At 51.4% G+C, this 21,562-nt stretch overlaps 3 protein-coding genes across 8 annotated transcripts in view; 1 reads left to right on the top strand and 2 right to left on the bottom strand.

The window, feature by feature from the left end:
• Positions 1-283: 283 nt before the first annotated feature.
• On the bottom strand, positions 284-8,708 carry RBM42 (RNA binding motif protein 42). 5 transcript variants are annotated; one of them, XM_058709277.1, is made up of 10 exons: positions 8,474-8,708; positions 8,096-8,240; positions 6,772-6,856; positions 6,589-6,663; positions 4,728-4,793; positions 4,473-4,627; positions 3,711-4,043; positions 3,262-3,379; positions 620-814; positions 284-527 (listed from the first exon to the last, which is right to left on the bottom strand). In XM_058709277.1, the coding sequence occupies exons 1-10, from the start codon at positions 8,599-8,601 to the stop codon at positions 415-417; spliced, it is 1,413 nt and encodes a 470-aa protein (XP_058565260.1). In that variant the 5' UTR covers positions 8,602-8,708; the 3' UTR covers positions 284-414. The 5 variants fall into 5 exon arrangements, with proteins under 5 accessions (XP_058565260.1, XP_058565259.1, XP_058565263.1 ...); XM_058709276.1 differs by having other exon boundaries at positions 4,473-4,648; positions 8,474-8,707; XM_058709280.1 differs by lacking the exon at positions 4,728-4,793 and having other exon boundaries at positions 4,473-4,624; positions 8,474-8,707.
• A 3,262-nt stretch (positions 8,709-11,970) lies between these two features.
• On the bottom strand, positions 11,971-21,560 carry HAUS5 (HAUS augmin like complex subunit 5). Of its 2 annotated transcripts, XM_058709274.1 has the most exons (19): positions 21,392-21,560; positions 20,554-20,616; positions 20,429-20,461; positions 20,272-20,296; positions 19,557-19,662; positions 19,272-19,431; positions 18,121-18,190; positions 17,937-18,019; positions 17,354-17,411; positions 17,077-17,201; positions 16,811-16,874; positions 16,569-16,699; positions 16,184-16,346; positions 15,887-15,967; positions 15,640-15,785; positions 15,268-15,379; positions 15,058-15,190; positions 12,697-12,829; positions 11,971-12,534 (listed from the first exon to the last, which is right to left on the bottom strand). In XM_058709274.1, exons 1-19 carry the CDS (start codon positions 21,487-21,489, stop codon positions 12,417-12,419), a joined length of 1,902 nt encoding a protein of 633 aa, XP_058565257.1. In that variant the 5' UTR covers positions 21,490-21,560; the 3' UTR covers positions 11,971-12,416. The 2 variants fall into 2 exon arrangements, with proteins under 2 accessions (XP_058565257.1, XP_058565258.1); XM_058709275.1 differs by lacking the exons at positions 19,557-19,662; positions 20,272-20,296 and having other exon boundaries at positions 21,339-21,425.
• Positions 19,641-21,562, top strand: part of ATP4A (ATPase H+/K+ transporting subunit alpha) — a 98,598-nt gene continuing 96,676 nt past the window's right edge. The window contains exon 1 of the mRNA XM_058709273.1: positions 19,641-19,754. The gene's annotated coding sequence lies outside the window, so the exon portion shown is untranslated. The remainder of the gene's footprint in view (positions 19,755-21,562) is intronic.

Consider the following 21,562-nt stretch of genomic DNA (forward strand, 5'->3'; position numbering starts at 1 on the left):
CCCAGAAGACCCCCTACCTTGGTGATGAGAACACAAGCTGGAGTGAGAAGACAACCGGTCTGAGTCTCAGCTTGGCTTTGGCCTTGCTAAAAGCCTCTGCTTCCTCCTTTGTGGAATGGGTTGCACTCAGCACACACTTAGGAGGTTTCAGGAAGATGTGATGGGCACCGAAAATGCCCATTTACGTGTTTGGCTAGGTAAACTTATAAAGCTCCGCACTATTTCCAGGTCTGGGGATGTCGAGCCCTGCTCCCCAAAGAGTGCTTCTAAGCCCAGCCAGGGATGGAAATAACGTAAATTTATTGAAACTGGTTTTGGGGAGGGTGGATGGGTGGATAGTTGGGGATCTTCCAAAGAGAACTGGGGGAAGAGCCAGCGCCCGGCCAGGTGGGAGCGGGTGCCTGGCCACAGACCCTATCTTAGGCCCAGTTTCTTCTTCTCCTTCTGCTTCTTGCGCACCACATCCAGGTTCCGGTCCTTCCACATACTCTTGCGCAGCTTGATGGGGCGCGAGCCCACATACTTCCCTGTGGGAATGGAGGGTTCAAGGTCAGGCTTGGGGTCAGGCTTAGGCCAGATGCTGGTCACACCCACTGTCCCTAAGAGAGGCTTCACCTACCATTCATCTCACGCATGGCACGCACATAGTCACTGGGATCCTTAAAGCTGACGAAGCCATAGCCCTTGGTCTTGCCTGTGCGCTTGTCTCGGATCACCTTAGCCTTAAGGAAGGATGGGAAGCGGCTGAAGGCGCGTGCCAAGATGTCATCGTTCACTTCATTGCCCAAATCCCCACAGAAGATCCGGAAATCATCTGGGGTTGGGAGAGAGGAGGTCAGAAGATGCAGATGCCTGGCCCCATGTCTGCCTTATTTAGATAGCCCCACCTTCTCTGAAGGCATCCCCCAAACCCTCCTCCCTCTATCCCCAGCGGTCTCTGCCTGGGGCCCTCTCAGTAACAACAGCCAACACCTATATGGTATTTACCCTGTGCTAGACTCTGCTAAGCACTCATGAGGTTTTAACACATCCGGCACTCCCAACACCCTTTAACACAGAGGCACAGAGAGGTCATGTCACCTGCCCAATGTTACTCAACCAGGAAGTGGCAGAGCTGGGACAAGAACTCTGGTACCCGACTCCAGAGTCCTCGCCTTTACCTCCCCACCCCAGAGCCATGTTCTCCATTCCCATGAATTAAGGCTCCAACTTTGTCCTAGCCAGGCTTCTCCTCTGAGCCCCCAGCATCCCTTGGTCCCCATGGATATCCCCTGGGCCCCTCACACCCATTTGCTTTAGAGAAAGCCCATTCTAATTCCCCCTTGAGTCTCTGAAACGTGAACACACTGTCGGATCCTTCTCCAAGGCTGACCTCAGCTTCCATTCCTGGGCATACCCTCTGGGCTGGACCTGAGCCAGACTGAATGTACTCAAGCCCAAAGAATCCCTTCCGCCACAAGGCACATACTATTATTATCCCCTTGTTGGAGTGAGGAAAGGATAGAAAGGCTAAGTGACTTGCTCAAGATCACAGAACTAGGGGTTACAGCCTGCACCGACCATATCTAGGCTGACATTGCCATGCCCTGGCCTGGAGCAGGTAGACAGTCCCAAAACAAGAGGCAGAAGTCAAGGACTCAGATGGGAGGTAGGGCTGTTTTCTCAGCTAGCACTGTGGTTGCCCCACAGCTTCTGTGGTGATTAAGGACACTCTCTAAGAACAAGTTAGGCCACTCTAAAGAGGAAATTATGTGGCAAACTCAGAGGGAGGGGCCTTCTTCAAAACAACTGGGCTGGACACTTCAAAACACTGTTACATATAAGACAAAATGGTAGGAGGGAAACCATTCTCCTTAAGAGATAATCTAGAGACCTAAAACGGCATGCATCCTGATCCATGGGAAAAGATGGCTACAACAGAATTTAGGAACAACTGGGGAAATTTAAATATAAAAGGAATATGAGATACCATAGAATTATCATTCATTTGCTTAGGAATGTTAATGGTATTATGATACAAAACAGAATGCCACTTTTTTTTTTAATTTAAAAAAAAATTTTTTTTTTTATTAACGTTTTATTTATTTATTTATTTATTTATTTATTTTTTTCAACATTTTTTATTTATTTTTGGGACAGAGAGAGACAGAGCATGAACGGGGGAGGGGCAGAGAGAGAGGGAGACACAGAATCGGAAACAGGCTCCAGGCTCCGAGCCATCAGCCCAGAGCCTGACGCGGGGCTCGAACTCACGGACCGCGAGATCGTGACCTGGCTGAAGTCGGACGCCTAACCGACTGCGCCACCCAGGCGCCCCCGTTTTATTTATTTTTAAGACAGAGAGAGACAGAGCATGAACGGGGGAGGGTCAGAGAGAGAGGGAGACACAGAACCTGAAACAGGCTCCAGGCTCTGAGCTGTCAGCATGGAGCCTGATGCGGGGCTCGAACTCACAGACTGTGAGATCATGACCTGAGCCGAAGTCGGACACTCAACCGACTGAGCCACCCAGGCACCCCCAGAATGCCACTTTTCTTAGGAGAAGAATACTGAGGTATTTAGGAGTGAAGTGAGAACTTCATTTATAACTTGCTTCAAATGATTGAGCAAAATCCAAGAAACACACATACACATAGAAGGATAAAGTGAATACAGCAAAATGTTAATTGCTGAATCTAGATGGTGGTTATATTTGGCTGTTCGCTGTTAAATTCAGTGTTTAAAATTCTTCATCAGAAGGGGCGCCTGGGTGGCTCGGTTAAGCATCCGTCTCTTGATTTTGGCTCAGGTCATGATCTCACAGCCCCATGTCGGGCTCTGTCTGGGCTGATAGCATAGAGGCTGCTTGGGATTCTCTCTCTCTCTCTCTCTCTCTCTCTCTCTCTCTCTCTCTGCCCCTCCTCTGTTTGCACATGCTCCCACATGTTCTCTTTCTCTCTCAAAATAAATAAACTTAAAATTGTTTTTTTTCATAAGTTGGGAGAAAAAAGAACATTCTTTTATCTTTAGCAACTCAGGCAGAGGTCAGAAGGTTCTAGGTGCCAATAACCTCTACCAAATTCTGTCCAGTGGCTTAGATGAGGGCCTGCCCTTCAGAGCCAATGTTTAGCCCTCCATGAGGTAGGCAAATAGCATGTGCCTGCCTTACAGAGAGGTGGCAGTTGTGGACCTACCCAGCTTACCCTCCCTGAGTCTGCCCCAAGGAGACCTTGGTGTGTCCTTGACTGAGCAATGCCTGGCCCTGCACCTGGGCCCACTTACCTGCGTCCCACTCCAGCAGGCTGGGGTCCTCCCAGCTGCTCCCAGCTGCTGTGCGAATGCAGCGTTTCAATTTCTCTGGCTTCCCTTTCTTCTTGTCCTCACCCAAGGGCTCTGGGACCTGCAGAGGAAAGGGGATGGGGTGCAAAGGGCTTGGTGTTGGGAGTCTTCTGGACCGATATGTCCCCTTCAGACTCTCCCACTTTCTTTCACCCCTTGCCCTCCTACTTCCATAATTAAACAACTAGATGTGCTTCTGGATGTGAGGTACATGTATCTGCCTCCTTCTCTCCCATGTCCTCCCAGCCCTTCCAATTTTCTGGTTCCCTCATACCTTCATTGATAGAGGACTACATGTCTTTCTGGGTATAAAAGGCATGGGTTCCTGCCTGCTCTCCCAGCCCTTTCTACTTGCTGCCCACCCCTGACTGCTATGCTCCCTGAGAGCTTACCTCAAGGGCCATGAGGCCAGGGGGTGGCTCAGGCCGTGGGGGCCGGGGTCGAGGACGCAGGGACAGGAGCTCAGGAATGCGCAGTGGGGGCAGTAGGCCTCGTACAACCTCCAGTGGGAGGGGCAGTGGCTCAGGCTCAGGCAAAGGCATGGCCAGGGCCAATGGCAGGCTGGGCCCAATGACTGCAGGGCCGGTGGGGGCACCTCCTGCCCCAACAGCCACTGCTGCGCCAGCCTCCTCCAGCCCAGCTGCCGCTGCCACCACTGCCTCTTCCTTCTCTTTAAGGCCCAACCCCAGGCCTAGGCCCAGCTCTCGGGGTGTTGCTGGCTCTTCCTGTGGGCAAGGGCAGACAATGAGGGATGCCATTTCACAGGGTCAGACTAAACTCCCATCCTATACAACAAAGCAAGGGCCTGAGGCCAGAAAGCAGACAAGAGACCTAAACAGAGAAAGGAGTCTCTAGTCAGAGACAGACACAGGGACAAAAACATCAGGACAGAAAAACAGAGGACAATCAAGAGAAAAATAGAGATAGAGACAGAATAGAATAAAAACAGAGACAGAACCCATTGCGTGTGTTTCTCTATTTTCCTCACAAAAAGAAAGAAAAACAGACTCAGTCACCAAAAGAAATAGGGAAAGACAGAGACTGAGACAGAGTCAGAGAGTAAGAAGGCAGATTTAGACACAGCCTACCAGGCCAGGATTGAGCATCTCCCCACCCTTCACACCTTTGACCATTAGCTCCCTGTCCATACTTACCAGAGGAGGCCTCAGAGCAGCCATGGAGCCCAGGGGGGGCCCTGGGGCCCGAGCCATCGGTGGCAGCATCATAGGTGGTCCAGGGGGCCCAGGCAGAGGGGGGCCCACAAGGGCTTGGTGAGGGGGCCGCAGGGCCATAGGGCGGGGACCACCTGCTGCAGAAGAAAGAGCAGAATCTGTCAGGGTGTTAGTGGGGGAGTTGGAGGGCTGAGGGGGGAAGTTATGTGGCAGGGATGATGACCCTGGCCCCCTCACCTGCTCTCTGTAGCACGTGGGGGACGAAGGCCGGACGCAGGATAGGGGCCCTCTGGGGGGCCACAGCTGTGGGAGAGAGAGATGGGGGTGTGTGTCATGGGGGACCGGGGCACTTGAGGTGAGGTGTGTGTGTGTAGGTACTCTCAGAATCCAAGAAATCCTGGAGAAGAGTCTGGGGAACCTTCTGGGAGATGCAAGAGTCTTTCGATTTGTTCATTCAGCAAAAATTTACCACGGAACATCTCCTCTGGGCCGTCCCTGTTCTGGACAATAATAAGGACACACCAAAAGATCAAAAACTCTCAGGGATCTTCTGGTCCAGAGTAGGAGGGTGACAGCCCAGTGTGTCTCACCAGAGGGTGACAGCCCAGAGTGATCAGGGCCGGAAGGGGGTAAAGCCCAGGCAGAGTGATCGGAACTAGAAGGGGGAAACCTGGGGAGTGGTGGAAGCCTGGAGGAGCCCTCTGACTTAGCCAGGGCGACTAGAGGCTTCCTGTGAGCTGAGACCCAAAGGATAATAAAGACCCAATTGCCTTTGGTCAGGCAAAGCGTGACTGTAAAGACTACTGGCAAGAAGAACATTTACGAACAAATTTTTTTCCCTTTTCAGTTTAGTATAAATTATAATAGCAGAAGTTGCAGTTTGGAGGGCTTCATAAGAGAATGGTCAAGAGGACAGTAGGCATCCAAGAATAGTCTCATTGGCTGGACCATGAATGTCCTCCTGAGGGCACCAGGGAGCCATAGCAGGACTGGAAGCTGGCCAGGGTGACTAAATCAGATGTGCATTTTGATCAAAACCATACCAAAGAGTAAGAGATGTTAAGATTTCTCAAACGTCAGACAAAAAAGTTTAACAGGATTTAAGTAACACAAGTTTGATCCAATACAGATCGTACCAGAACTTTACAGAACGTGTATTTGTTTCTTACGTATAAGGAAGTAGTGTCACAAGAACTGACTGTAAAGGTCACCTCAACAAATGTAAGAATGACCTGTGGAGAGGATAGGGTTTAGTTGATTTTGGTTAACTTGATTCTGATTTGGGCAATAGGCTTTGGAAGATTACAGTTGGGTGGCAGTGAGCAGGAGAGAGAAGGGAGGTCAACAAGAATACTGCGGGCATATCCTAGCAGTGTTTAGGGCTCCTGGGGAGTATGTGAGAGTCTCTCCATAAGGGGCCAGGTGATGTAGGGTCTTGACTGCTAGGTGAGGAGCTTGGTGCTTGTTTGATGGTTTATTTATCCCATGAACAGATAGTACGTAATGCTTACAATGTGGCAGACATCAAGACTTTCGTCTCTCATGAAGCTTGTATTTTAGAGGGAACAAAAGAGGATAGCCATAATGGGTAAACTGTATAGCTTGTTACGGGGTGCCTGGGTGGCTCAGTCGGTTAAGCATCTGACTTCAGCTCAGGTCATGATATCATGGTTCATGAATTTGAGCCCTGCATCGAGCTCTGTGCTGACAGCTCAGAGCCTGGAGCCTGCTTTGGATCCTGTGTCTCCCTCTCTCTCTGCCCCTCTTCTGCTTGCGCTGTCTCTCTCTCAAAAATAAACAAACATTAAAAAAAAAAAAACTGCACAGCTTGTTATAAAGTATTAAGTGCTATGGACAAACACAACAAAGAATAAGGATTAGGAGTGACAGGAAGGAGGGTGGTTTGCAATGGTCAAGTCAAGCTCTACTAAGGCCAAACTGATGAAGTACATGATCGGGTTTGTGCTTTAGGAAGATGGTAATGTCAGGGTGGGGATGAAATTAAGCGGGTGAGTTAGCGCAATGACGTAGGCAAGATGCCGGAGTAGTCAAAACAAGAGTGCTTCATTAAATGTGGGGTTCCCGGCCTGAGACCTACCTGCCCGACGCAGGAACATAGCTTCTCGGGCCTCTGGACTATCCAGGTGACTCCGATCACCAGGGCCAAAGCCAACTGTTGGGATGGGAAGAGACAAGGATGGTGGGAGGAGAATCCCAGGCATCCCATTTTATCACCTTGCCTGATCCCCTGGCTCCCTCTCCTCCACCACTCCTTACTTACCTGGACCTACAAAAGGAGGGCCACCCACCATGGGAGGCACCACTGTGGCTGCAGCAGCTGCCCGGGCCTCCAGAGTCTGTTGAACCTGTTGGGGAAGAAATTGGGGTGAGGGGCCTGACTCAGTGCCACCAAGCTGCCCTGGCTGGCTTACCCCGGGAGACCAAGGGTTTCATTCTTTGCATTGTATGTGGGGCTGGCTATCTGTCAACATTAAGTCTAAGCTAAACTGTCACTTTTCAGGGAGGCTTTTGGGATCACACTAGCGAAAACTGTCCTTAGCCCCTCCCAGGAGCAACTCATCTTGTTATCCTGTTTCATCTTCCTCAACGCATCTCACACTTATCTGAAATTATGTCCAGCCTGTCTTTCTCATCTCCCATGCTACCACCCTGGTCCAAGCTATCATTATCTCTTGCCTAGATTATTATGGTAGCCTCTTCAGTCTCCTCGACTCTGCCCTAGCCCCCTTACAGTCTGTTCTCCAAACACAGCCATGATTAATTTCTAAGTTGGACCCTATTACTCCTCTGCTCAAAATCCTTCCACAGCCTCCCACATCAGAGTAAAAACCAAAGTCTTTAAGGTGGCCCACAAGGCCCTACCAGGTCTTATCTCTATCACCTCTCTGTCCTCATCTCTTCCCACTCTCCCCGTTGCTCGCTGTACTCTAGCCACACTTTTTTCTGCTCTTCTTTGAACATGTCAGGGATGCACCTGTGTCACAGCCCTTGCACTGGCAGTTCTCTCCGCTGGGAATGCTCTCCCACCAGATATCTCCATGGTTCCCCGTATCATGTCCTTTATATCTTTGCTTAACTGTCACCTCCTCAGAAAGGCCTTCCCTGACCATGCTGATAAACCTCTTTTACTTTCTTTTCTTACTCTTCGACCTGTCACTCCCCAGTACAATGTAAGCTACAAAAAGAGAGTGATTTTTTTTTTTTTTTGGTCTATATTGTTCTCTGCTATGTGCTTAATGCCTAGAACAGTGCCTGGTGCATAGAAGGCACCCCATAATTATTTATTGACAGAATGAACCAGTTCCATTTATTTGTCTTCTTTTTAGTAGTCTCCCTCTCCACTAGTTATATACAACTTGCTATTGAGCATGTGAATGTGACTAATGAGACTGAGGAACTACTGAACTTAAATGTAAACTTATATAGATACAGAACATTTTCATCATTTCAGACAACTTTCTGGACAACAGGCTTTAGAATATAAGCTCCCAAAGGGCAGAGGTATTGTTTGCTTTAGTTGTTACTATGTTCTCAATGCCTGGCACAAACATTGTGTTCAAGCACTGTGCTCAGCTCAGTCGTACCTGCTGATAAGTGTTGGTTGCGATAATTGGGCGGATCACAGGAGCTGCTGGGACCTGCATTGCTTCTACCGTGGGGACCGTGGGCACCGCAGGCACAGCAGTCGGGATGCCGGTTACTGGAGCCCCCAGAACTTCCTGCTCAAACCTGAGGAGGCAAGACCAACAACACAGCTCAGGACCTTTCATTAACTCTGAAACGTTGGGTACACCGCGATAGAGCCTTCACCCCTGCCAATCTCTTCTTACTCCCGCCCGCACAATCCCGAAGGTCCCATTTCCCCATGATAGAGCCATATCGGGATAAATGCGGCCTGGAGGCTCCAGGGCTCGGTGGCTCTGACTCTGAGGGCTTTTATCGCGCCTTGCCAAGGGCCTTACAGAGCCATCTCCGCCTCCATCTCCTTCAGGCGTTCCTCTCCGCTCTTGCCCGGCATGCCGGCGCCAGGGCCCGGGACCACAGGTCCTCCTGCACCCGGGAGTCCCGGGGCTGGCCCCGCCCCAGCCATCGCTGCTGCCGTCGCTGTCGCCACTACTACCGCCTCGGCTCAGCGGCCTCCACCAGTTCCGCTGTCTACTCTCTGGTCTTGTCGGGTTGGGCGCCCTCGAATGACGTATCAGCGAAAGCGACGGGCGCTGGTGCATGACATCATACGCCAACGGGGTCTCGCCTTCGGAGCAAGGCCAATGAGAGTCTGGCCATGCCTGGAGGGCCCACCCCTAGAAGGAATATAGACCAATCAGAGTGCGGGAAAAACAAACCAATGAAGAGCCTGGGTCTAAGTAAGTGAAGGCAAATGAGGTGGCCACGCCTTCATTGGAGGAACGAAGGCTAATGAGAGCGCTGTAAAGTAGTTGGCCCCGTCCCTACAGAGGAAACTGGGCCTTTGAGAGCTCAGAAAAGTTTGGAGGCCCCGCCTGTGCCACTGAAGCTCGTTCCGGAAGTTTTAAAATGCATCGAAGTCCGCGTCAGCCCAGGGATGTTTGAGGCTGGAGACTGCTGAATACCGTAGCCTTCCCAACTGGGATAGACTGACACCGGTGACTCCCAGAAAAACCAGGAACAGGATGTGGGAAGCGCATAGGGGGCGCCTGACCTTCTCCAGGAGGAGAAGGTAACACCTGACGACTTCTTGCTAGATGAAAATGGAGAGAGATGGGAGGAATCGTAAAGGCCTAGAGTAGTAAAATGCGGCAACTCAGAAAGTCGTGTGTAGGTTTGGTCTCTGTGTCCTTTCTTGGGACACAGCTGACCCCTCCTTTTCTTCCTAGTCCTCAATAGGTTTCATTATGAATATTTAAAATACACAACACTGGAGAAGAATATAACGAGCTTCCATGTACCTCTCAACAATTACTAATATTCTACCCTGTTTCATCTATACTTATCCTCCCTCTTCTTGGAGTATATTAAAGCAAATTCCAGACATCAATTCCTCCACAAATACTTCATGATGTGTGTCTTAACAGATAAGGCCTATTTTCACTCCCAAGAAAATTCTGATTTCGTTCTCGGATTTCACACACACACACACACACACACACACGGAAAAAATTAACTTTTTTGCTGTCATCTTACACCCAGACTGTTCAATTTTTTCTGCCTCAAAAAAATTTGTATAAAATCAGGCTACAAATAAGGTATGCACATTGGGTTTGATTGGTTGGTCGGTCTTTTTTTTTCTGTCAAAACTTTTGTTGGCTGTCTTGGTTTCTTGAAGTTCCAAGATTAAATCAGCACTAATGAATGATTTGTTAAAATACTGGCTTTTTGTTTGCTTCTTTACAATAGATGTGATAAGAGAATAGGACGCTTTTTCTTTTTTAACATTATTAACTAGAGTCCATACTTTGATTTTCTTAGTGTTTAATCTCTTCTGTTCGTTCATTGCATCCAGGATACCTTGCATGTAGTTGTCATATTTTCTTAGGCTTCTCTTGCCGGTGACAATTTTTCACACTTGTTTTTCATGAATTTGTTAGTTTTGAGGAATACTGGTCAGGTATTTTGTAGAATGTTCCTTGTTTGGGATCTGATATTTTCCTCATCATTAGGCTGGGGTTATGCATTTTGTGGGGGTGAGGGGAAAGGCTGCAGAAGTAAAGTGAAGTTTTCATCATGTCATATCAAAGGTACATTTTATCAACATGACTGTTGGTGTTAACTTTGATCTCCCAGCTGGGGTACCATTTGTCAGGTTTCTCCATTATACTTTTCTTTTTACTCCCTTTCCATGCTCTTTGGAAGGAAGTCACTATGCCCAGCCTACACTTAAGGGGTGGAGAGTTAAATTCCACTTCCTTGAGAATGGAATATTTACATAAATTATTTGTAATTCTTCTGCACAGGGGATTTGTCTCTTCTCCTTTTATTACATCTTTTTTATCAGTATGGACTCATATTTTATATTTTGGGTTGCAATTCAGTTTTATTTTGTTGCTCAAATTGTTCCAATTTAAAAATCTTAAGTCTTGGGGTGTCTGGGTGGCTCAGTCAGTTAAGCCTTGGACTCGTGACTTTGGCTCAGGCCATGATTTCAAGACTCGTGAGTTTGAGCCCCACATTGGGCTCCACACTGACATTACATAGCCTGCTTGGGATTCTTTCCCTCCTGCTCTCATTTGCACGCTCTCTCAAAATAATCTTTAAAATCTTGTCTTTTAGTCTATAAATTTCCCTCCCTCTGCCTTTTTCTTCCTTCCTTCCTTCCTTCCACCCTTTCCTTCTTTTTCTTGTTTTTATGTTTTCATCAGTAATTCCCCTTACTGCAGCTGGATTTTGAATTATATTTAGGCAAGTTTGCCCAACTTCTAGTTTATAGAGAACTTCACCTCATGGAACTCATATTCTGTTTGGAAGACAATAAAGGATAAATAAGGTAGAACATAAAGTATATTAGAAGACGTACTACAGAGAAAGATTAAGCAGGGAGGGGGGGGCAAGGGCCCCCCGTGTTCAGTCTTGGCTAACAGCCAAGACGAAGAGAGGAGGGGAACACTAAGGTGGCACATTGTAAAGCAAACATGTTAAAGACACAAAGATGTCAAATCTCCCTCATTTGTAAACTCCCTGCAACCCCGATAAAACCCCCATCTGTGTATTTTTTCTGGAACCAGGTAAGTTGGGTATAAAGTTTATTTCATTTTGGAAAAAAAATTAGCAAGAGGGAAACCTTGAAAAATTAGAGCAAGACAGCAACCAGCCATTTCAGACACTAAAACATATTTCAAAATCTTTATAATCAAAACACTGTGGGGATGGCATATGAGAGTCAGACAGACAATAGGCTTGGAGAGAGTCCAAATCTAGCCTGATTAATCATGGAAACTTAGCTTATGAAGAGGTGGCATCTCAGATCACCTGAAGTTTTACTTTATATAGGTGGGTAGTTTTACTCTATAAATTGAAGAATAATTTACAGTGAAATGCACAGACCTAAAAAGCATAGCCTGATGGGTTCTGACACCTACCCTTATTACCTTCAACATATAATCCACTCCCAACTCTACAAAGTTCCCTTGTCTCCTCCTTGGTTGATCCCTGCTACCCACCTCTCCTTCAGAGGCAACAACTGCTCTGAGAATTTTAAGAAGTGCTATTGGGATACATGTAAAATATGACAAAATTGGATCCATTTGGATAAATTCCAAATGACTTCAGAGATTAGATGTAAAAAAAGGAAACTACATAAAAACTAGAAGACAACCCCCCGCCCCCCACCCCTGCCCTGTCTCCTTGACCCTCACACTGGCATGTTCGAGCTCAGGACTGTTGCTAAGCTGCAACCTCCCTCCCACCCCTGACCCCCACAAGCCCTCCTCAGACACCCACATGCTTCCCTCTCATTACCTTTACAGAGTGTGTGTGGCCTTCTATGTAAAGTTGCACCTCTTCGCAGCTTGCTTTATTTTTCTCCAGAGCAGTTACCTCCCAACATACTAGATATTTTGCTCACTTAACTTGCCAGGGGTCCATTTCCCTGTCCTAGAATAACAGCTTCCTGAAGTCTGGGACTTCTGTCCATTTCGTTCAGTGCTGGATCCTCAGTGTTTAGGGCAGGTGCTCAATGACGTTTTGCTAAGGGTGAAAGTGATGAGGGGAGTTTCAGGGGGACTTAGGGTGGGGTCCAGATAGCCCACTGCCTTGGCTTTGATGGGATGAAAAGACAGGTGCAAGGCAATCGAGAGGAACAGAACAGCCTGTGAGGGGGACAGCAAGTGTGGGTAGAGACGGTGGGTTGATATATCTGGGCGATGCTCCCTTCCAAAGGTCTTATGATGGGGTGAACAAACGAAGCTCTTGAGTTCTGTTTGGGCCCCCTTTTCATCTGCACAGTTGTTGCAGGATGCCTTGGGCCTGGACCCAGCGCAGCCGCCACTGGGGCAGGGACAGGCCCTGGCAGAGCTCCCCGGACAGGGCGGCTTGGCCTGGCTGCTCCCACCTGGGGAAAGGGGACAGTGTCACAGGGAAGGCCCGGGACTCTAGACACTCAGTGGCCTCCACCCCCGCCCCCCCCAACACCTCCTCCCCTGCCTGCACCCCCAGGTCCTGCCCGGTCCTCCCAGCTCAGGACCCTGCCCCCACCATCGTGCCCCCCTCTCACCAGTCCCCAACAACCCCCTGTAGCTCGGGGATTCGCTCCAGCGCTTGTTTCAGCAGGTTCTCCAGCTGCTTCAGAGCCTGTCCCAGATTCTCTTTCTGCTCCTTTTCCCGAGCTGCCCGGATCTGCAGCAGCTCTGCAGGTGAGAAACCCAGGAAGCAGTGCTGAGTCCTCTGGCTCCTGGGGTCTCACAGCCAATGGGTCGCCAAGTCTCCAGTCACCTAGTGTTGACCTCACCCCTCCCACACCTCTCCTTCCTCCCAGTTCCTCATCTCAAGGGCAAGCCCACCATCCCCCAGGCTTCATCCCGGATACCTTCCTCCCTCCCGGACAGACCATCAACCTTCTCGGCCCATCCCTCAGCTTCTTCCCCCTTCCCCCCTTCCCTACTCACCCCCCAGCCTCCCTCCTATGCTCCAGGCCTCAGCCTCCCATTCTGGTCCATGCCTCTGGTACATGGCAGCCAGAATGATCTTCCTAAGGCATAAACCTGATCCTTTCCCTCTCCTGCATGGAACCCTCCAAGGCCCCCCCAGTACCCCCAAGAGAGAGTCTGAGCTCCTCGGGCCAGTACTTGAGGGTTTGCACTATGTGACCTCTGCTACTATCAGCCCTCACCTATCCCTCTGGGCCCATTCGAGACACCACTTTCCCCCTGGAAGCCCTTCCCAGCGTTCCCCACCCCAAGGCTTCCTCCCGGACTGCTGTAGGTTCACTCCAGCAGTGTTGCCCTGGAGACTATGACTGGGTCTAGTCCCTCTCCATAGGCCCAAACAGGCCCATCTCAGAGCAAGTACAGATCAGCATTGTGGTCAGAGCCCTGCCCTGACTCCATTCCATCCTTGCCTTCTGACCTCAGGCATGACATGTGCCCTTTCTTCAGCTACTTCTGCAGTCAGGTGTAACTGAGCCACAGGCTAGCAGGGCAGGCTGCAGACTGGGGTACTCTGAAGCAGGACCTACAAGGCTTGTTGGCAGGTTGAAGGCGGGGGGGCGGCTTAGGGTCCCGGGAGGAATTAGGATGACTCGTGGATTGCTGACCTCAGTAAGGAGGGTGAGGTCACTTTTTGAGGGAAGGAAACCAGGCAGAAGAAAAACAAAACTGCTTTTCAGAACAGGGGGAACTATGCTCTGTTACAGACATGCTAAAGCCCAAGATGCCCATGAGGTGCAACGATGGTGTGCCAGTCTTAGGCTGCTCCCAACACAGCTCCCTGTCACTGGAGGGGGAGGCAGGGAGCCTGAAACTCAAAGGCCCGAAAATGGCCTCTTCCTGCTTTGCTGATGGCACCTCGGTTCATTTCTCATCAATACACCTCTTCCACCTATTTATCCTTTGATTCTGCGCTCTTTGCTTCTACCACTGGGATCCCTGGGGCTGGACAGCTCGGGCGTCCTCTCCCCATTGAGCTCTGGGGGCCAGTAGCAACCCAGCAAGTGCTAGTTGAGGGAATCTAGTGATGAACAACTTCCGAGTTTCAGTATTGTCATCTGTAAATTGGTCTTAATAATCTCTACCCTTGGGGCGCCTGGGTGGCTCAGTCGGTTAAGCGTCCGACTTCGGCTCAGGTCACGATCTCGCGGTCCGTGAGTTCGAGCCCCGCGTCGGGCTCTGGGCTGATGGCTCGGAGCCTGGAGCCTGCTTCCGATTCTGTGTCTCCCTCTCTCTCTGCCCCTCCCCCGTTCATGCTCTGTCTCTCTCTGTCTCAAAAATAAATAAAGGTTAAAAAAAAAAATTTAAAAAAAAATAATAATCTCTACCCTTATGGTAAGGACTGAAAGAGACTCCACATGTGCAGACAAAAAGATCGTAACCACACCAGAGACGCATAGCGCTTACTGTATGCTGTGCATTGTTAAGTGCCCTGTTTGGGTAACCGGACTGAGTCTTTGCAGCAACTCTGTAAGGTGCTATGATTATGTTTACTCCACTGAGGAGGAAACTGAGGCACAAAGAGATCACACAGCAGGGAATAGGTAGGGCTAAGAAGAGTTTAACTCCACAGCCTAGCTTTTAACGACTCAAGTATCCTATTGGATGGTGATACGTGAGAACTTTGCAATTTGATAGGCAGTGTCACCTGGTTAGGAGTACAGACACATGTCAGACTGCCTGGATTTAAATCCTAGCTCTGCTACCTAAGCAGCCACCAACGCCTCCTGTCTTAGTTCTTGCCTCTGTAAATGGGGCAAATGGCAGTGCTAACCCCATGGGGCTGCTGTGCAGATGAAACCCGTGAACATGCTTAAAGCTGACTCAGCACACAGTAGGCACTGTGTCAGCACTGAGTGTTTGTGATTTCTTCTGGAGGCTGACGGCCCTGGGAATGGGCAGGAATGCCGCTTGTGAAGGCAAGGCCTTACCCTGGGTGGATGGTCCTGGGGGCAGGCTGGTCTTCATGTGGAGCAGATCCCAGGACCGGAGACTCTGCTGGTCCTGGAGAAACAGAAGTTCCTGACGAAGAGAGGCAGCCTTTGGGAGGAGCAGTTCTGGAGCCTGGAGGGAGGGGGAAGGACAGTCATTTGGGGAGGGGGTAGGAGTGGGAAGACAGATCCTAGGGGACAGAAACTCACCTTCCCTGCAGGCAGCCCCAATCTGTGGCTCAGCACTATGAGGCTGGAGCCCCTCGGGGACGTGGGATGCAGCTGGTAGATGGATGGCAGGACCGTGGGCAGGGGCTGTAACCTGGAGGGAAAGTCCAGGTTGGGTGGGGCACTGGGAGGAGGCTTGGGTTGCAGAGGTTCTGGGGGCTGAGAGGTGGGCTCGGGAGGCCCAGGAACTTGGAGGTGGGTCTGGGGACTAGGATTCCAGAGTTAGGACTGAGGACTTGAGGGCGAGGTCTGGCAGCTTGGGAACACTGGGGGCCTGGGATTATTTTTTTGGAGTAGAATCAGGGAGTGATAGTCATCGGTGGGAGGGGATATAAGGGGTGGCTCCAGTCTTACCCTCCAGGGCTGTGCCGAAGCATGGTGTCCAACAGAAGGTGGGGAAGATGCCGGGCTTCCTCCTCCAGACAATGAAGCAGTTTCTGGGACTCTGGTGCCACCGCTTCAGATGTGGGGACCACTTTTCGCTGAAGCAGAGCCAGTACCTGTGGGGAAGGAAAGGGATGGGAAGGGCAGCCTGGAGCCACCCAGCCCCATCTGTAGGAGCCCTAGCCCTACCCAGACCTTGCCTCGACTCCTGTCTCACCTCTGCAGGGCTCCGGCACAGGCGCGTCTTGCTGGCTGAGTTGCCTTTGATGAGCAGGCGGATCTGTTCCTGTGTCTCCTCCTGGGTAACCATGAGGCCACTGAGATGGGCTGCTTTCACTTCCTACCTCCCAGCTTCTGGCTCTGCCTGCCCCTTTGTACAGGTCCTGCTTCCTCTTGGAAGACTCATCCTGGGCCCCTCCCCACCACCAGAGGCCCAGTTCTGGATCCTAAGGCTCCCAGCCTCTCTCTGGCCCTCCATGCAGCACTGCCACTTCCCCTGAGGCCCGCCTCTCACCACCAGCCGGCGCCAGTGCAGGATCCGTTGCTGTTTGGCCTGTAGTTCCTGTAGCAGAAGCTGCCGGCGCCCAGCCACCTCCTCCAGCTCCTGGCTCTGAGCACGCAGGGCCTTGAGCTCTGCCCACAGGCCACAGCCTCGGAGTCCCAGCACCAATGCCTGCCTGGGGCACAAGCAGAAGAGAGCAAGGGAGAGGAAGATGACTAAGACTCATAGTGGAAGAGGGAAATCAGATCTGTAAGGATGCACAAGGAGCCACAAACACGGAGACAAACCAGAAGAGCAGGGAGGCAGAGCTGGGAGCCACAGGGGCAGAAAAAGTCCAGTATTCTGAGACTTCTGGGAGAGAGATGGCCTAGAGTCTCTGCTGAGAGAGCCCCCTCACCTCTCGCTGGATTCCAGGGCACATTTCTCCACCTCCTCCATCAGGCCTTGGAGGCGCTGGGTCAGGATTTGATGCTCCTTCAGCAGGGGGCCCCGCTGTGCAACCAGCATACCCACGTCCCGCCAGCCCTCCTGGGGCAGGGGTATAAAGTCAGGGTGGGTATGATCCCTGGGGGTGAGGGGATTAACTGGGGCTTGGGATGGGAAGGAGATGGGATCCTGGGAAGGATGCCTGGGGGTCACCTGGATGAGATGCACCATGGACGGCAGGGCCCGGCTGGAGTCTGGCTGGTCTGGTGCTTGGGACCTGGAGGTGGGATAAAACTGCTGGGGGAGGAGCCCTCTCCCCTTCCTGAGTTCTCAGGGATGGCCAATGTCAGCCCACCTGCCAGACCGATCATTGGGTTTCAGCTCCATCCCCATCAGCAGGTGACTGTGCCTGGCCCTGAGTCTTCTGGCTTAGCCATCCCCTGGCCCTGCCCCACCCTCAGGAGCACTCCACTTCACACCTGGTTATCTCCGTATCTTGGAGCCCATCTGGACTGCACAGGGACCGAATCTCTGCCTCCCGCTCCTCAGCCAGGTGCTCCAAGGAGGCCAGGATGTGGCCCGGAGGATGGTTTGTCAGTAGTGTCTAGTGGGGGGAAGGGTAAAGTAGGGCTGGATGGGTGTAGGGCTGTGAGCTAGGACCCATGGTGATGAGGCAGGGATCAAGAGTTAGGTTCTGGCACCCTGAGGTTCACTCATGGGGCAGAAGGTGTGGCCTTTCCTGAAAGCCCCCCTCACCTCCACTGAGCTAAGCCACTGCTGGTAGGAAGCTCCAAAGTGGTCATCTCGAGGGGTTCTGCAAGGTTAGGGAAGGGGACAGAGAATATTACAAGATCATGTCGACACTCCCTCTACTGATTACCACTACCCCTAAGGTGGGGGCTATTGTCCCTATTCTAAGGATGAGGAAACCAAGTCCATCAGGAGTCCATGCCTCCTAGACTTGAGTTCCCTGCTTATACCAACTAGCTAGACTTAGGGCCTTTCACATGTGCTATTTGTCTAGAATACTCTCTTAACCTTTTACCCTCGCTAAGCCTCCTCACCAGAGAATCTGCCCTCCCTGACTCCTTAGCTGAGTAGTGTCGCCTTTGGGTACCTGGAGTTTCTCAGGCTTCCCCACCTCCAACATCCCTAACCACCTGGTTGTCACTATCTGTGATGGATTTGTCTCTTCCTTGTCCCAGCCTGGGAGCCGTCAGGGCAAGATCTGCAGCTGACATAGTCCAGAGGCTCAGTGGCTGAGGAATTAACAGATAAGTGACTCCCCCCTCAAAGCCCAGGTTCTTGGCAGCGTCTGTGGGGCCTGGATGACACTCACAGGATGCTGCTTCCCTTGGCCTGAGGAACTAGGAGGTTCTGCAAAAATTGGGTCCGGAGGGTACAGGCTGTTCGGACATCACCCTGGGAAGAAGAGGATGGGGCGTGAGAGGAACCCAGACTGACCTACCCACCCACCTGACCCCAGACTCTCCACCTCTTTCCCCATGGCCCAGGACTCTTACCAGGACCACAGGCTCCAGTCCCAGGGATGCTGATGATAAGGGTCGAAAGGTTATATCTACTGTGGCCTTCCTGGAGAGAAAAATACAGTTGGGGTGGGGGTCCCTGGGAGAAGAGAGCTAGGAGAACAGATATCTGTGTCTCTTCCTGCTGCAAGGCTAGTCACAGGGATCAGTGAGCCTGGATCTCAGGGGCCACCTCTAAAATTAGACCACTGTCATCTCCTGGCTGTATTAGCTTCCTCACTGGCCTCTGCTCTTGGCTCCTGTGGTCTGTTTCTATCTAGTAGTTAACGATCCTGCTAAAACCTGACACATCATGTCACCTTTCTGCCCCAAACCCTTGAAAACAATGTGTTTTCCCACCACACTCAGAATAGCAACAGTGGGTATCAGAAACTCTTTTAAGCATCCTGCGTGATTTGACTCATTAATTATCATACTTACCCTATACAGTAGGTTTAACATTATCCCCATTCTACAGTGCTTACAAACTGAGGCACAGAGAAGTTAAATCATTTGCCCAAGTTCATAGAGAAGTGGACAAGCTAGGGCATGAACCCAGCCTCAGAGTAAAATTCCGATGCTTCCATAGCACTCTGTCCCTGTCTCTGACCTCATCTCATGCTCTCCCTTTCGCCTGTGTAACTTAAGCTGAACTGGCTGTTCTTCCCACATGCCAAGCTCAGCACCTCTGCTCTTGGTGCCCCTCTCCATGGAGATTCCTCCCCCAACACAAATGTCACCTTCTCAGAAAGGTCTTCTCTGACCATCCTACCTAGAGTAGCATCTCCCTCTCCCGTTCTCCACACTACCCTTTTTATCATAGCATTTATGTCTCCCTGCAATTATAGAGTTTGCTTCCTAATTTACCATCTCTCTCTTCTGCATCAGAGTATAAGATCCATGAGGGCAGGGACTTATCCCTTATTTACTGTTCTTTCCCCAGAACATTCCCTAGGTATACAGCTGGCACCATTCTAGGCACTGGAAATGTAAGTGGCTAAGGTGACAAAATTTCTTGGCCTCACAGACTTTAAATCCTAAGGAGTGGAGCTCAGAATTGTGGAACCCAAGAAGGGGTCAGGGTCTCTAAGGAAAATGTCTGTGCACCTGGCCTGGTGAACGCTGGTCCCTGGGAACCTGAGGCCTACCTCTCTATGTCCTGCAGACGCTTCAATTGATTCTGTAGTCGCTGCATGGGATCTTGAAGCCCACGCTGCTGTCTTCGCATGGCCCCAGCTTGGGCCCGGAGGAGGAGACCACGACGCTGGGTGTCTTGAATGCTCTGCAGGGCCTGCTCCATGGCCATGTCTGTAAGAGAAATGGGGTGGCCATCAGCACTGCTGCTCATCTTCTCAGCCCCGTAGGTCACCCTGAGCCTCAGTCTCTCGCTCCATCAGCTCCAGGCTGCTCATCTTCCCAGCCCCATAGGTCACCCTGAGCCTCGGTCTCTTGCTCCATCAGCTCCAGGCTCTGGTCTAACTCCTGGATCTCTGCCCGCAGGCGAGCAACAGTGGCTTCCAGCTCCAACTTCCGACGGGCCTGGTGGGATCAGGTACAGAGTTAGGTGCATGGCCTGGCTGGGGCTTGGCCTGGCTGCCCTTTGTGGAACGCCAGTCTCCTCACCTGCACAGGTAGGTGGCAGGGGTTTTTTCCTAAGCAGTTTCTGTGTCTGATTCTCTAGGCCCAGAAGAACACTAGGGTACCATCTGTCTTCCTCCTTCCTCCTGGGATTGCCTCACCTATCCTCTTAACCTGTTTCCTGTCTCTGCACTGATGACACTACAGCTGTGCCCTAGTTCTCATCTCCCCACGAAGAGCCAAATCTAGGAGTCCCAAGGTCTTCTGGAAGCCTCCCCCAGATGTCACCTGGGCCTCTTGCACACAATAGGTCCTCCATTGGCCTCAGTGTATCTCCTAAACCAGTCCCTTCTCCCATCTCCCCTCATCAGCTTTGATGCCTCATATCCACGTCCCCTCAACATCCAGCTCATGCCTGTGTCCCCTGGAATGTAAACCCTGAGTATCGAGATCAGAGCTGGCAGATCAACCCAGCGTCCCCAACATTACACAACACGAAGCTGGGCCTAGAGAAGAAATCTACAAATCTCTTTTTGGATGGAAGAAAATCTTATAATACATGCTTCTCACCTCTGGACTGTCCTGGTGGCCATACCTGAGGAAATGAGGCCAGAGTTAGCGGGTGACGGGACTTCCAGGGGGAGACAGGAGGTGTGAGGCTACGGGTGAAAATACAGCTGGATGGGAGTAGGGAAAATAGGAAGGAATAGCTTTTAGAACCAGTTACCAAAGTAAGTTTCCTCGGATCTTCTTGACATTCCTACAGTGGAGAGGTAGAAGGAAGAAGTGTTACTGTGAGGTTTGCCTGTGTCCCCTCCCCTGTCACAGCCTCCCTCATGCAGCCAGGCTCACCTCTGGCTATGCACATGCCGCAAGACATAGGCCCAGATGTCGGCCCCCTGGCCCAGACACAGTCTGTGGAGACAGTGTTTAAGGGTATGCCTGGGGCATCACAAAGGTTGGGGGATCCTTATTCCCAGGGTGGCAGTGGTGGGGAAAGTCTTTACTAGGGAATTGTCGCTTCTGGGGGGAATGGGGATGTGTCCACAGTCTTTGGGGTGAGATATTCCTTCCTGGGGAATTCTTGGTCACTGAGTTGTGGGCTTTTCACTGGGTGTGGATATTCTCATTCCCTGGGGGTGGGGGTGGGGGGGGAGTGGTGCGCGGAGATTCCTTTCTCTGGGAGAAGGCTATCGCTGGTCACTTCCAGAGGTGGGAGTGGAGAGTATACTGCCAGGAACTGCTCTCTCATTACCAGATATGGATCATCACCCTTCTAGATTCAGTCTCCAGTGGGGTGGTCTTTGCTGACCTGGAGTCTCCTCACTGGCTTGGGACGGTAGGGGTGGTAGGTGCTGTAGGGACAGTCTTGCTCCAAAGATCTCACTTCTACATAGTTTGGGGGCTTTACTAACTCTCAGAGGACCCTCACTGGTGCCTCGCCCTCACTCTGGGTGGTCTCACGGGGTGGGGGGGTGGGAGTGGGGGGGGGGGTCTTCACTCAATCCGGGATCCTTTTCCCAGATATATTACTGGGTGTGTGGGTGGGTTAAGGGGGACGCCCTCGGGGGTTATTCTCATTGGGGCAGAGGTGGGGAAGACGAAGGAGGGTCTTCAGTGAGGGGTGGGGTTCTCACCCCCGGAGACTATCTCTACGGTATGGAGTCCTCACTGTCAGAGCGTCCCTCACCTGCGCAGAGTTGACTCCGGGGCCCGGGCTGCCGCGGGCGCCCCCATCTCTTCCGCCGCCCAGCAGCCCAGTTCCCGCGCTTCCTGCACTAACTCCATGTCAGCGCGCCGCGGCGGCCGCTTCCCGCACCCTCTTCGAGTGTGGCGCCCGCCTCTGGCGTCACGGGCGCGC

This window comes from Neofelis nebulosa, chromosome 17, assembly GCF_028018385.1.
Source record: "Neofelis nebulosa isolate mNeoNeb1 chromosome 17, mNeoNeb1.pri, whole genome shotgun sequence".
Lineage (NCBI taxonomy): Eukaryota > Metazoa > Chordata > Mammalia > Carnivora > Felidae > Neofelis > Neofelis nebulosa.

Coding starts and splice junctions, on each gene's coding strand:
- RBM42 (XM_058709276.1), bottom strand. CDS start 8,601: ATGGCTGGGGCGGGGCCAGCCCCGGGACTCCCGGGTGCAGGAGGACCT. Junction 4,794..6,588: donor TATGTTCCTGCGTCGGGCAG/GTAGGTCTCAGG, acceptor TCTCTCCCACAG/CTGTGGCCCCCCAGAGGGCC. Junction 4,649..4,727: donor CCACGTGCTACAGAGAGCAG/GTGAGGGGGCCA, acceptor ACACCCTGACAG/ATTCTGCTCTTTCTTCTGCA.
- HAUS5 (XM_058709274.1), bottom strand. CDS start 21,489: ATGGAGTTAGTGCAGGAAGCGCGGGAACTGGGCTGCTGGGCGGCGGAA. Junction 19,432..19,556: donor GCAAGAGACCGAGGCTCAGG/GTGACCTATGGG, acceptor TTTCTCTTACAG/ACATGGCCATGGAGCAGGCC. Junction 15,968..16,183: donor TGCACTGGCGCCGGCTGGTG/GTGAGAGGCGGG, acceptor ATGGTTACCCAG/GAGGAGACACAGGAACAGAT.